We start from the raw sequence: 14,272 nt of genomic DNA, 5'->3' as shown, positions 1-14,272 counted from the left end.
CAAACCTCAGGAGCTGTGGGGGTTAGGTTCTGCAGTTTGGATTCATTTGCATACAATAGTTTCCATGTATTTTCTGATGAAGTTCAGCTTCTGTAGGCAGTTTCCTCTAGAAGTTTAGTTCTAGCTGAATCCCAAGCCTTCCAAAAGATACAATTCCAGGCAGAATAATCAGTTACTTGGAATTTCAATAAAGAACAGTCAAACATCCTCTGTCCCTTCTGCAGCACTCCCCTGCCAGCCCTTTGTATCTGTTTGGGATTGGCTCTACTTTCAAACCTGGCTTTACTGGATAAGGTGAAACCTTTTCTAGCATGTGTTTTTCTTCTTTTGGAGCCCAAGATGCATGTGTGAATGGGTTGAAATGGAAGTGCTGGAGCTGACATACTGTGGCTTTCAGCCAGTGTTTATCAGATGTATTTCTTACGTCTGCAACCAAAAGCATCAACTGTTGGCTGCTCCATCTTACAGAAGCAGGGTCGCATCTCCGACTGTGTGCTAAGATCATTTAAAAACCCCACCAAACACAAAACCCCAAACCACTTGGTTCTCAGAACCCCTTCAGCACTGCCAGCTGAGTCAGTTCCCGTGTTCTTTCGCTTGCAGGAGGAGCTCGGGGGTATTTTAGCCGCTGTTCTCTTTCTGGCGCAGTGAGTCTCGGTGGCCGCCGGGTGCCACTGTTGGGCTGTGCTGGTTTGCCTGGAGGGCACCGGCTCTATTTTTCTCCTTTGTTTCCAAACATCTTTTTCCTCCTTTTATTTTTGGTGGGGCTGAGCAATGGGGTCCAGTCTCGCTTCATTGAGAACCCATCAGTACATTTTATGAGATGGTTTTCAGAATCTGGTTTGCTAGAAATGAATGACTGTCCTCAACAAGCAGCACAAACCACTCCCGATACAAATGGGACATGCATTTGGTCTCATCTGGTTCCTACATTTCTAGAATATTTGTAAATAATTGCATACTATTTTTAGTATCCCTTTATAATGCTCCCCACCCCCAGCCCTCCTCTTCTTTCTCCATTTCTTCCCTCTGCTGGTCTCAGTTACCTCTGTTGCTTGGGGTTTATCTGGCCTGCCCGTGCTGCCCATGGCTCTATTACTGCGCACAAGCTTAATTGGACAAGGTCAGCTGGAAGAGAACTGTTTCCTGCTTGGGGAACTGCTGCTTTGTCCTGAAATCTCCTCTCCCCTTTGTGCTGTATTCGCTGGGGCAATGTTCTGCCGCTCAGTTCTGCTGCTCAGCCATCAGCACTGCTGATGGCTGACTGAAAGCGCATTGCGGTCCTTGTGCAGAGGCCAGCAGGCTTGGGGACAAAGCCACTGCTTGCACAGGCAAGCCCTTAGAGTTCAGTCCCTTGGAGTTGCACCTCAGTCTGTTAGCAATGAATTTGGCTCCTGTTGCTTGATGCAGCTTCTTGCAGTGTGCACCAGCTTGTGCAGCTATTGTGTGCCCGGGGGCTGAAGCACAGCCCGGAGCAGGATACCTGGGGCTTAAGTTAGCTATGTGTGTGGGGGTTTAAGCTGGGTATAAAGGCAGACCTTGTGCTAAGCCCAAGATACAGAAATCTCAAAACTGATATTGTCTTGATGAAGTCTTCTTTGTTGTTTTTGACCATGGTCTACGTCCATCGTTTGTTTTTCTGTATCTTGTGTAGCACCAGCTTTTAGACTGAAAAGCTAAAAATGCATTCCAAGGGAAACCCCAAAAGGCAAAGTATCCCAGCTGACCAAGCAAAAGGTCCCTTGAGGCTTTGAGGTTGCGTTCTGGTCAGCCAGAGAACATTAATTTGGAGCTGGTGTTACTAAGCTCCATCGCATTAGTATGATGCCACGTGGTTCTCAGCACTTTATCAGGTATTTTTAAGCCCTGGTCCCTTTTGTGTCTGATTTCCATGAACATTCAAGGGCACAAATGTTACTGGAGCAAATATTCATGTACAGAAAACTGCAAACTGGTAATGGTTACTATATTTAAATTCTTTGGTATTTAACCCAGCCATGTCTTTACTTAATTGTAGCAGCAACAGTCACAGTCACTACTTCTGATCTGACTAATCACAGCCAGCCACTCAGGCTTTGTATTTCTGGCCACTGAACAATTGCCATCAACTACCCACAGGAAAGCTTTAGAGAGGAAAGAAAAACTATTAAATCTGCTAACAAAGTCATAGAAATTCAACCTGCTCCTGGTGGGTTTTGTGGGCAGAAACTGTTTTGGGTATTATTTGTTTAAATTAATAGAAAACATCCTGTTGTAAGAATCCCCACTGATCCCAATTGCAAGGGTAAGACATAGGGAGAAAAACTGCTTATAATTGAAACCATAGAGGGCTTTCCAGCTCAAACCCAGCATCCTTATTGCCCAGTACAAGGCAGATGAGGAGCGCAGTGTAACCATCTGGTGCCTTTTGCAGTAAATGGAGTTTGCCAGCCCTCTCCAAGTAGAGGGTGTTGCAGTAATCCCATCTGGAGGAGGCGAGATGAGAGTGTCCACGGGATGCTGATGGCTGCATGCTGCAGCAGGGTACTGCAGACAAATGCTCATGTGCAGAGCCCCTTGCATTTGGTTAACCTGCCTCTTTCAGTCATCTAGAGTCCTGGTGAGAAAAGATGGGAGAAAGAAATGAGCCCTGTTCTGAGCTGTTCTTTGCTTCCCTCTTGTTCAGACTGCCCTGCTGAGATGGGAAGCTAGTGGAATATTGACTGGTGTTTAGAGAGTTCAGCTTCCTTTGTGAGAATGGCAGGCCAGGTGACAGACACTGAAAGGCCTTTCTTAGGTGTTCAGTGCATGAAACAGTGCTTGCCTAATCTTAGCTTAAAATCTGTTCAAAGAAACATTGTGTGTCTAGGAGAGGGAATTATAGTGCTTTTTCAACAGGAGAAGGGCTTTTTCTAATAATCCCCTTTGCTTCTCCTGCTTTTGGAATAGCCCTTCTTCTGTCTGAAGCTGTAAGGTTTAAATTAAACTGGGACATTGTCTGCTGTAGCCAGCTTTTGGAGCCTGCTGCAGAATGGTGCTGCTGCCCTGCTCTTCCTGAAGCATCCCCTGTCTCCAGCTCATCGTGTCCCCCAGCCAGGATGTTCAGCTGTTCTCTTGCTCTCTCCTTCCCCAGTAGCAGATGTACTGGAGGATCAGAAGGGAAGACCTCAGAGGTAACCGTGTTCCCTCTGTCAGATGCCAAGACAATTGCTGGCAAGGAGACCTAGAGGTGCTGGGTGTACCTCTACTTTGGGGTGTGGCAATGATGCCTTCAGAATACACTGAGCCCCAGAGGAAACTGAAGTGTAACCCAGCCTGGTTTGCTCCCTCTGATGCCTTGGCCATGCCTTTCCAATCCATGCGTGTGCTGAGCCCACGCCTTCCTTTTGCCCCACATGCCACCCCTCTCTGCCACACTTGGCCTTGACATGTCCTGAGGGAATCCCTGAGTCAGGAGGTGCCATTGGAAGGTGGAAGTAAAGGAAGGTTTCCACAGTGCAGATTAAGACTTCAGGTGTTGATAACTGGCTTAGCTTTACCTTTGAAACTCGGTAACAAGCTGTCTGATGCCAGCTCACCCTCGTGTTTAGAGTTGGGAATACACACGACTTGGAAAACATGGACATACAGGCAAATGCCTTACTGCAACTTGCCTAGGCTGAATCCATTCTTGGGACTGCATCCTGCTCTCCGTGATGCTTCCAAGGGTGGAACTCAAGTCTAGTCTTCAGTTTCTTTGCATTTCCAAAGTTAACAGTATCAGTGTCTCAACTATCTTGTGCTTGGCTTTGCCCAGTATCTCCTCTTCCTGTGCTTGTGGATGTTTGTTGACGCCCTACTTGGACTTTGATGTTGCTGATTTCGAGGCTTAAGAGTGGTGCATGATCTCTCCTTTGCTGTCTCTTGATGTTTTATCATCTATGGAGTATTTTGGTTGTTCTTTTTTTGTCAGCCTCTTCCTTAGCTTATAGGTAGAAACTCATTCTGAAGGCTGAAAGCCAAGTGAATTATTGCTGTTTCCAAACAGAGCTTTTACAGAAGAATAAGAAAACAACACTTAGAGCAGGTTTATAGGTTCCCTCCCACTCTCATTTTACTATGATATACTCCTAAGATTTGAATTTCTGACAATATAGGAGTGTTTTCTGGGGACTAAAGGAGTTGTTAAAACAGCCTCTTGTATCAGTCCTTGGAATGCTGGTACTGAAGCAGCCGTGGCTGCTCCGGGCTCTGACCGCACTGCAGACCCAGCTGTACCACTCCGGTGTATCATTAGGTAGCCTGAGCTCCCCTCCTTATTGGGAAAGAGCGGCTGCTCTCGGGAGGGAGGGGGAAAGGCTTCCAGGACACCTGTAAATCCCTGCAGCTCCATGCTGAGGGTTGGATGTTAATTAGCCAGCAGGCAGCAGTAATGTGTTGCTGTTCCCTTGGCTTTGCCTGTTTCCAAAAGGGCAGAATCTTCCAGCAGAGCAAAGAAGGGGCTGTTGAAGGGGCAGCAAACTGAATGGAATGGCGATAATTTTATGCAAATTGGACTTGAGCAGCAGCTTCAGCTTGGCTGAATCACAGAGGGAGCAGAAGAATGAGGGAAGAAAAGAGGGAGAGGAAAAAAAACCACCCCATCAAAATGTATGGTTTGAGGCATGTTTCACAGCCTTCTGTTTAGATCCTTCTGCAGAAATGAAGAAACAGAAGAGGAATGCCACTGGTCAGAGTCAGTGGAATTGCTCTTTCTCCTGTGGTACTGCTGTTAATAACTACAAGTGGGTTATGCAGCCGACCTCTGCTGATTCCGCTTTGCTGCCTCATTTCAAAAGCTCTGCCCGGTGCTGGCACTGGCTCTCACAGCTTGCTCTCACCAGCGGTGCTTTGCATGCCTTGCCATCATTCCATAGGGGAGTGCTCCTGCTGGAAAAGAAATAAATAAAGGGAAGAAAGGGAGAGGCAAGGGGAAACAAATCCCCATTCATCCCGGGGGTGCAGGGGGAGCCAAGGGCGTTTTGGCTTGCTTGAGCAGAAGGAGGCATTGTAACAGTAGAGTGTGTGTTGGTGAGGAGCAGATTCCCGGTGAGATCAGCTTCCCTGGTCAAGAAGAGAGTTCAAATGAGACAAGAGAGAAGGGCTGGGGCTGGTGTGGTGGGAAGGTTTCTGCTCCTGTCACCAGCTACATGGAGTTGGCTGTGGAGGATGGTGCCTTTACACAGCTCCCAGCCCCTTGGTGCTGCCCAGGGCTGAGCAGCGTGGCTGGTAGCTGGTGCTTTATGTCGAGGTGCAAGGGTGTAGTAGCCCAGTGAACTGCAGTGCCCTTTCACAAGGCCTGCTTGCACTGCAGATACCAAACCTCTGCTCTTAGCATGTGGTGGTGACAAGTGACAGTGCAGCTCCTGTTATGAGAAGCCCTCTGCAGCTACCTTGACCTGTAGATAGAGAGCCAGCCCCACAGTGTGCAGCTTGGAGACTACTCCATTCCATTCTGACATCCCCAGGCACTGGGTCTTCTGTTTTCCTCATTGCAATTACTGCCATAGTCTCTTCAGCTCCGTACTGAGCGGCTGGAGTTCCTGGAGCAGGGCAACAGGGAGCCCTTTCTGAGATGGAAAGGAACATTTGTTATGCTGGGGCTCTTTTCCTGTCTGTTTCTGAAAGCATCTCAGGGAGCACTGCACAAGTGTACCCAGTGTAGGAACTGCCAGGCCTCTCCAGACCGTTTTTCCCACCTGAAATAGATCACATGCAGCTTTCCCACTATTTGCCAAGCTAAACAATAGCCCAAAAGGAAGTCTCACACCCCCACCCTGAGGCCCCATGGCCCCTTTGGGTCCTACCCACAGGCTCAGTGTCTCTCCCCACTGCCTCCAAACAACATTAAATACTATTTACCATTGAACAGATAGGTCTTTAGGTCATTTTGTGCTTTCTCCTGTATGGCTTAAGGGGATCACAGGAACTTTTCATGCCTCTACCAGTAATGCACCAAACACACAACCTTGCAGTGACAAAACCAGCTTGAGAACAGGGGTATTTAGCAGCCTTAACCTGGGAATACCCTGTCAGTGAGTACTGAAACTTCATGGCCACTAACTTGGGGTCTTGCCTATGGACAAGGATGTTAAGAAAGTCTGTGGTTTGATCTCCTACAGGTTTCTATAGGGAAGGGGAGGGTGAATGTCCAGTTAACATGCTCCCTGAAGCTTCGCTTTCCATCTTGCCGTGTTTGCTGATCTCTTTGTGCAAGCATCCTTATGCATGGTTTTGTTTCAGCTTAGTCTTTACCATTTTGAATGTCAGATCACAGCTGTTTCTACATCTTGCATGGAGCAATATGCAGCCCTGTGCTTTCATGAACGTAGCATGAGCAGTTCTTCACACACGCTGGTGTGAAGATGTGCCCCTCAGCTCTCTTCTGCCTCACGTGCATCGCTAAGCTCTGGTCTGCATGCAAATATGAGAAGAGGTGGACTGGCATGAAATACTCTTATAAATAGCCTTAAGTTCTGCGTGTTCTTCTGGGTATTCAAAGCCTTGAAATGCTGAAAATGCCACGTGTTAAATGGTGTTTGTGCATGTATTTGCTTTGTGACTGCCTTGTTGTGGGAGCCAGTGCATGGCTGCTTAGTGGAGAGGTTTGGCAACGAGGATTTGCCTTGTTTTCCTGAACCTGCTGCAGTCTTCCTGTGTGATACAGTCACTTTTAGCATCTGTGCTGTTTGCCCTTCCATCAGGGAGTGTAAACTCCCTGCTCTGGTCTTGCTTGTGTGCACGCAAAGAGCTTGAGGTGGGTCTGATGCTGTAGAAATGCTGGTACCTTGCAAACGCAGCGTGGTTTCCTGGGGTATGTTACCTGCATGTATGCTCCTTCCCACGGCAGCCCTGCAGGCGAGGTCAGGTGGTGGGTGCCTTCTCATGGTCCAGGAAGTTGAATCCTGCCCCGTTCCTGATGGTTGACAAATTTGGGGTTAGTAAAAGTGTAAACTTGTTGCTGGTCTGCGGATCAGCTTGATGCTAGTTCTTGATGATGGCTGTCACTAACCAATCGGTAACTAACTGTGGTTGTTTGATTACAGAGGGAACATCCCCACGCTAAACAGGTATGGTACTTGTCATCTTTTAACATTTGAAAAGACAGACTAGAAAGAAGTAGCCTAATACTTAATGTTTTCACTTGTTTCGTTTTAGTGCCCTTACCTTTACTTGGGAAGCTTTCAAACATGACTCTTCTTTTTCCTTCCCTTTTGCTCTCCCTTTGTCTAAAACATGTTTTCAGCTTTTCTCTCCCCTTTAAAAAAACCTTTGCATGCAGCAGCCGTTGTCACTAAATTTGCCAGGGCACTCAGCTCATCTGCAGTATGGTACACAGCAAACTGCCAGCAGGATGCTGCTTGTAGGGTCTGGCTTTCGGGACTGGATTCCAGCTGTTGCCCCTCTGGTAGGGTGTCACAGGGAACCAGGCAGTCACTCCTACCTGATACCTATCGCTACCCTAGTTTCTTGTAACTAGCTTCAAGGCTCTTCCACCTCCTTCCCACCATAGATGAATCTACATCTCAAACAGCTGACAGCATGTTTTGTTGTGTTTTGGACACTAATTTTTCCTCCTGTGTCTCAGTTGAAAAGTATTTCTTGTTTTAAATAATACATGAAAAATGTCTGCTGTCTCTTTGTTTAGTTACTGTTCTGTGGTAGTTTTTTGTAGTGGTTGTAAGAAATGTACACCAAGGCATGTCCTGAAAAATATTTCTCTTTCCAAACGTGAATACCTATTATTTATTGCTGCTTACAAGCCTATTTAGGGAAAAATAGTAAAAATAGGTTTGGAAGTCTCCTGGCTCTTAATCAGAAATAAATTACAGGAACATAGAGTGACTTTAAGCATGGAGAGCTATTAATCAAACTGCTGATGTTTTAGACTCTTTAACAATGTGCTTAGGACCAGATCACAGTGGTTTTCTGTGTGTGGAGAGGAAGAAGTCTTAGTAAAGCTGGTAAGTAGCAGCATCAGCAGCCTCCAGTCCCCATCCCCTTCTGCCTCCTGTTGTGGCACCAGTTGGGGAGGACAGAAGCTGAGCTCCATTAGTGCCTTCCTAAGCTCTGGGGAGAGCAAAGCAAGCACGAGTGCACTGTTCTGTGTTGCAGAGCCCTGCCGTGTGCCAGTTCTGTGTTCCTCTCTCTTCAGAGCAGCCTTGAGGGTCTCAAGCATGTTGCAGGGAGCTTTGAAAGTGGGTTCCTCAGTGGATGAAGATGACTCTGTAGTCATGTTCAGAAATGAGAAACAGTTACTAAAGTGAACCAAACCCCAGTTTTTACAAGAGCTGAGTGATGTTCAGTATACTCAGGATCTTGCCCTCTGCCAGGAAGGAATGATGATCGTTAGGAAATGCTGCTTCTGCTTTAAATAGAAGTCTCTTACTCAGTGCCTTCCTCTGAGCTTGTGTAAATGTGTTGCAGTCCTCCTCACTTATGTAAGGGATTGGTCCTGTATGAATGATGTGTGTGCTGTGGTGGACATCAGGCATGAGTATGACAGTAGTGAGTGTCTGGAGCTCTGTGTCCTGTGGCCAACTGCTTGTATTGAGCAGCTGCCACCTTTTAGCAATCAAACCTGACCTAAATAAATAAGGGGAGTTGCAATGTTTTTAAAGTATGGATTAAATGAACTGGAGGAGTGCATCTGGTGAGTAGTTAAAGTGGAAGGCACTGCACTAGGACTTTATTTAATGGCAATTCCAGTGTCAGACTATAAACCCCTCCATTTCTGGCATCAGGCTTTAGGGAGGACACTGTACCACACTGCATTTGAGGAGCAGAAATTATGCTGTGGCCAGAAAAATTGTGGAAGCAATAAGATGGCATGGGTACACTTGAACTTAATTGGTAAAAATTTACTAAACCTTTAAAATGCCAAAGCTTAGAATTATTGTTGTTTATCTCAGCGTTCCACCTGTAAAGCAAAATGTGCATACAGGAGGAAAACCACCTTCAGCTTTGCATAGCCAGAATTGACCTGCCATCGCAAGAAACTCCTTAGGGAATTCTGGTTGTAAAAGGTTATAACATCCTTTCCCAACTCCTTTAACTGTTCCTGTACACTGGGACAATGTCCAGGTAAGGGCATTGATGGCACCAAGGCGTGCCAGCACTGCAGGGGCTTTGTTGAAGGCAGCACTGCAGGTCTGACTTGCTGAAGAAGCTAACAAATGATGCAGCAGTTGTACTGGATAAACAGCCACGCTTCAAGTAGCCAGAGCATACGTGCACAGATCTTTATCCAGGGATGCCCTTCTCTCCCTTGTCTGTACTAACTGTTACCTTGTTGGATTGCCATTTAGAATGTCCTTCTCTTCCAACCTCAATCACTACGGGATGGTCCATGTAGCCAGCGTGAGTGATGTACTGCTGGATAACTCCTTCACCCCACCATGCCAGCGCATGGGTGGCATGGTCTCCTTCCGCACCTTCGAGGATTTTGTCAGGTACGTGGGGCAGGGTGAGGGTTGGGTGTGTTCCCGCCTTCCTGGATGGGCCCAAATGGAACTGGAGAAAACCTTTGTCTTGTCTAGAGGCAGGTTTAAATGGGGCTGGAGCTTGTTAGCTAAGTTCTGGGATTTCAGGTGGAAGTTTGTTTGGATCCTTGAGATGGCAACGGAAAGCTTCAGACTGTTATAAGAGCAGTTTGCAACCAGAAGAATCAGCATCTTGAATCTCTGCTGATTGAAGATCATTTATAGATGTGCTGATTTCCTCTAACGCTCTTGTTCCCATGTATGTCGGTGGGAGGATGTGGGCCTTATGATTTCAATCTTGTAGGGGTGGCCAAAACCCACCCTGCAGAACCTTTAGCAGTTGTGAGGGCCCGCAACCACGAGATCTCTGACTAACGTTAGAAGATCCAGGCTCTGCTTTGTTTAGAGGGGTGGAGGAGGTATTGCCTCCTCATCTTCTGAGTTTGTCCTGCACAGGGAAGGAGTTCCTTTCTCTCCCTCCCCACTTTAGCGACATGATTTGTGGCTCTCAGTGCTGTGTGGGCTTGCAGCAGTGTGTTGACTAATACTCCTCTGGTGTATTTCAGAATCTTTGATGAAGTGATGGGTTGCTTCTGCGACTCTCCTCCCCAGAGCCCAACCTTCCCCGAAGCTGGCCATGCTTCCTTGTATGATGAAGACAAGGTACAGCAGTTTTTTCTCTGGAGGTTGCTCTCAGCCTGGAAAGCGAAGGCGTGCAGAACGCCGCAGTGACTGCAGGCTAGATACTTTTCACTGGTTCGAGTGCTGGAAGCAGGAGTTAAGAGCTTTATGTATTTATGTATGTGATTCGTTTGCTTGTTCCACAGCAGGTGATTCAAAGTAGGTGGCCATTTTGTGACTCTGTTCTAAAACTACAACAAAATCTCTTGCTTCCCATGTAATTCTAGTTTGTAGCTTTTAACATCAGCACAATTACAGGATCCACAGCAGCGTAACTGAGAGTTTAGACCCACAATTAAGTGCATCGGGAAATTGAACTGCATATTCAACTACCTTTACCTTAAGTCTGACTTACTTTGTGCCTTCCACCCTTCCTAGTCACGTTACCTTCAGATTCTTCCCTCTGTTCTACCTCTCAGCACTGTTTTGAGGAGGAAAAGATGAGAGGAACCCCTCGGTTTTTGCATTAATGTGGAGTACAGGGGCAGAGGGAGCAGATGGTTCATAGTCCTTAGTAACAGAAGACCAATTTCCCTCAGAGACACAGGTAGCTGCTCCACTGCTCTGTCCTGCCCCCCAACAGCAGGAAACTCTGTGGGAATGCAGTCTGTGTCCAGAACAGGGCTTGGTTTTAAACTGATCCATTAATCTTGATGTGCATGAGTACTGTAGCCTTGTTCCACAATATTACCACCAGCTTTAATGCCCTCAGATCTCTCTTTACCTCCCCCTCACCTCACCAAGGATAACTTCCTTTTCATACTCAGTTTTTCACAGTTAACCACAGGCTCTTGAATGCTGAATTTGACATTTCTCAAAGCTCTAATGTAATTTGTGCTTCCACATTACTGCATTTTGGTGGAGATCTGAAAACACACATTGTTTTGCTCCTACACTTTGAATTCACTTAATTTCATCACCTCTCTTGATGCCACAGTCCTCTAAAGTCCTGCCTGTGCTGTGTCTTGTAAAGAAACTACCTGACCCTACATTCCTTCTGCATCCAAGTGCACCACACTCGGGTTAGCCAAGTCAGATGTGACCATCAGAATTGGATTCTCTAAGTGAAGCTCCTGTTGTGGGCATTAACTCTTACGCCTGTGAAACTTCACATTTGTAAGGCTGCTTGATCAATGATTTCCCTCATGGTTTTCCTTGGTGCGCAGCATGTTCTGCTGAGGCCATTTCCCCATGAGCATCTGTATGTTAGAGTTGTGTTTAGGGATCTGCTTTGAGAACTCCTTGTTAGTGACTGTTTTCTGATGGGGAATGTTTCTTTCGATTGCAGGCTGCCCGTGAGGAGCCCATTCACATTCTCAATGTTGCCATTAAAACAGACAGTGACGTGGATGATGATGGGCTGGCAGCCATGTTCAGAGAGTTCACACAAAGCAAGGTAAGTCACCTGCATCCTCTCCCTGGAACTGTGTCGTTGTGCAGGACGGTTCTGTTTGCTTTGGGAAACAAATAAATGCAACAGTTACATCCTTCATTTATCCTATCAAAAGCCTTACTGCTGCTTTGGATGTAGCTGCACCTTTCTGAAGCCTCTGGGCCATTGTTTCTCTTTGCAGTGTGTTCTAATCCATCAGGTCAGGATTTCTGCCCTTTAATTTTTGGTAGGATAAAAGGCCTTTAAGGTTTTAAATGCATCAGGTGAATCTTGATCTGTCTTCAGATGCTCTGCAAAAATGTCCTGCATCCCTCTCCATGGTGACACAGTTGTTTAAAGGCATGGGAAGTGACATTAAAATGGTCTGTATTTGCTGTATTACAATAGTCTTAATGCACTTAAAGTTTGTTCTCTGTGGTGTTGGCATCCTGGAGCATCTAGTAGGATATTTCTGGCTCAAGGTGGAATTGATATGGTCTGTTCTGTGCCTCTTCCATAAGCATGGGCCACACTGCTGCATCAGTGGTACCTGCAAGCAGTGTGCGAGGACTGAGCGAGTAGCTTCTAAAATGGGGCTGGAATCCACATGGTTTCAGCAGTTCCCTGTCTCTTTAAGGAAGGAATATACCCAAATATTAAAATTAAAACTAGTTCTGCTTTTCATCTGCTTGATCATGCTCCAGGCGTTTTATGGGAGGGGATAAAAGGAAAGAGAGAGGGGGGAAAAAGAATTCCAAACCACATTAAACTATCAAATAGGTTGATCCAAATTGTCCAAATAATCTTCTAGTCCCAGCATGTTGTGTGTGGTTTTTTTAATAGAAATTAGGATCATATACTTGTAAATGACTTGTGGAGGAGATTGAGGCAGTCAGTGTAAATGGAGTTTCTCCAGGTGCTGATGGCTAATCGCTCTGTAATAGCTGTGGACTTGCTGTGAGACCCACATTATTACGATGTAATCAGAATCCTGTTGCTATGCTGTTATTGTCTGCCACTTGTGGAATTTTAAAAGCAATAACAATTTTTGCTTTTTAAATCATGGCATTATTAAAGTTATTTTCTTCCTCTTGCCATGAATATAGTCACTGATGCTCATTTTCAAAGGGCTTAACCTTAGTAAAACATTTCACTCTGTGCTGAAAGGGGTTGTTTTGTTCCTGCTCTGCCTCAGTTGTTTCTTTTTTGTTCTTCCTTTTTTCCATTGCTGTTGCTTTTAAATTGGAAAAAGGAGGAGAAAGGCAGAAGTTTTAGGAGCAGAATTATGAGATCTTAACACTTCAAAAGAGCAGTGATGTGGCAAATACTGACGGCAGCGCTCATTTGAAACTTGGCTTAGTGGAATGTGAGAAAGAAGCAACCAGAATGGATGTTCTCTAATCTACTTGAACCCCCTCCCCAAACGAATAACACCTTTCACTTCTCACCTTTGCAATGTTGACACATCTGGCCTGGGTTGGCTGTGTGCTTGTTGTGCCAAACTCAAGTATGTGCTGCCTCCTTCCTTGGGTTAGCTCCTTTAAACCTCATTCCCCGTTGTTTTCGGTCTCTGCTGGGCTCCCTTCGCAAAGGGATCGTTGCAAAGAAAAGGCCAACTTCCTTTGGCAAAGGAGCAAGAGCGTTTCCTGCAAGGCTTGGCTGCGACTCTTCTGCTGTACTTGTTAGCGCGGCTCAGCTGGAATGCCGTGTTCCCGTGATTCGGTTACTTACCTCTTCAGATTTAATTAATGTATTTGCTGTGTGTGCTGCCAGACGGTCACCACATGAGAAATCCTACCTGCGAGCAGGCTGAAGCGGACTGGGAACTCGCAGCGGAGATGCAGGAGCTTCCGTGGAGCTTTTCCAGCTCATAGGAAGGCTTTGACATGGTTTTGACTGGTTCTGGTGCTGTTACTCCACTCACCTGCTTCCATCCTTGCCTTTCACAGAAATCAGTCCTGATTGAACACGGGATTCGGAGGCTGACTTTCCTGGTAGCACAAAAGGTATTTTGACATCTCCCGTGCTGCTCAGCACTCTTCGCTTTCTAGCTCATAATAGCTCTGACACTTCATGTGTGTTTTCCCCCCATTAAAAGCTGTATTTAACTATGTTTAGTTCTTTCTTCACTGGTTTTGTTCTCTAAAATTTGAAATGGTTTTGATGAATTTGCTTAAGAGAATGAATTTACAATTGTAACCATCCTTGCAGCCTTTGTGTTCTTGAATTAATTCGTTTTAATTTTCATCCTAATTGGTAGCTTTCTTCTGCTTTGTTTTTCCCCTTGTCTCCCTGTGTTTGTATGTTTCGTTTGTAAGGACTTCAGGAAACAGGTCAACTATGAGGTGGATCAGAGATTTCATGTAAGTAAAAAGGGCCTAAACCACGGTGGTATTCTTGACCTGAGGCCAGGAGACACGTAAATGACTCCAGGTTTCTCCTTTGGTTCTCAGTCCAGGTTGGACGGGGCTTGGAGCAACCTGCCCTAGTGGAAGGGGTGCCTGCCCGTGGCAGGGGGTTGGAACTGGACGAGCTTTAAGGTCCCTTCCAACCCAAACCAGTCTGGGATCTATGATTTAATGCCAACGTTGGTGTCAGAGTTACGTGGAGTATTGAAATCTCATTTCAAATACAGGAACAGGCCTTTTGCACTCAGCAGGGTCATTCACGTGCTCAAGTTCCTCTTGATACCTGGCTGAGCTCATGACTGCCACATTAATAAAGGGCTTGTTTGGTTTGG

The 14,272-nt window shown here is 46.1% G+C and overlaps 1 protein-coding gene across 3 annotated transcripts in view; it reads left to right on the top strand.

The window, feature by feature from the left end:
• The window catches only part of ACACA (acetyl-CoA carboxylase alpha), a 112,882-nt gene that overhangs the window by 41,780 nt on the left and 56,830 nt on the right, over positions 1-14,272 (top strand). For 2 of the 3 annotated variants that reach the window (XM_057399512.1, XM_057399511.1), the window contains 6 exons: positions 7,044-7,067; positions 9,306-9,449; positions 10,046-10,142; positions 11,449-11,556; positions 13,482-13,538; positions 13,851-13,895. In XM_057399512.1, the coding sequence (XP_057255495.1) occupies positions 7,044-7,067; positions 9,306-9,449; positions 10,046-10,142; positions 11,449-11,556; positions 13,482-13,538; positions 13,851-13,895 (475 nt within the window). The remainder of the gene's footprint in view (positions 1-7,043; positions 7,068-9,305; positions 9,450-10,045; positions 10,143-11,448; positions 11,557-13,481; positions 13,539-13,850; positions 13,896-14,272) is intronic. The other variant, XM_057399510.1, reaches the window with a different exon arrangement.

This window comes from Pezoporus wallicus, unplaced genomic scaffold (genome assembly GCF_028554395.1).
Source record: "Pezoporus wallicus isolate ANWC-B61680 ecotype Strahan unplaced genomic scaffold, APGP_CSIRO_Pwel_v1 contig_8143, whole genome shotgun sequence".
Lineage (NCBI taxonomy): Eukaryota > Metazoa > Chordata > Aves > Psittaciformes > Psittacidae > Pezoporus > Pezoporus wallicus.
The sequence above is the reverse complement of the archived record's forward strand: the minus strand, read 5'-3'. Positions and strand labels throughout refer to the sequence as shown.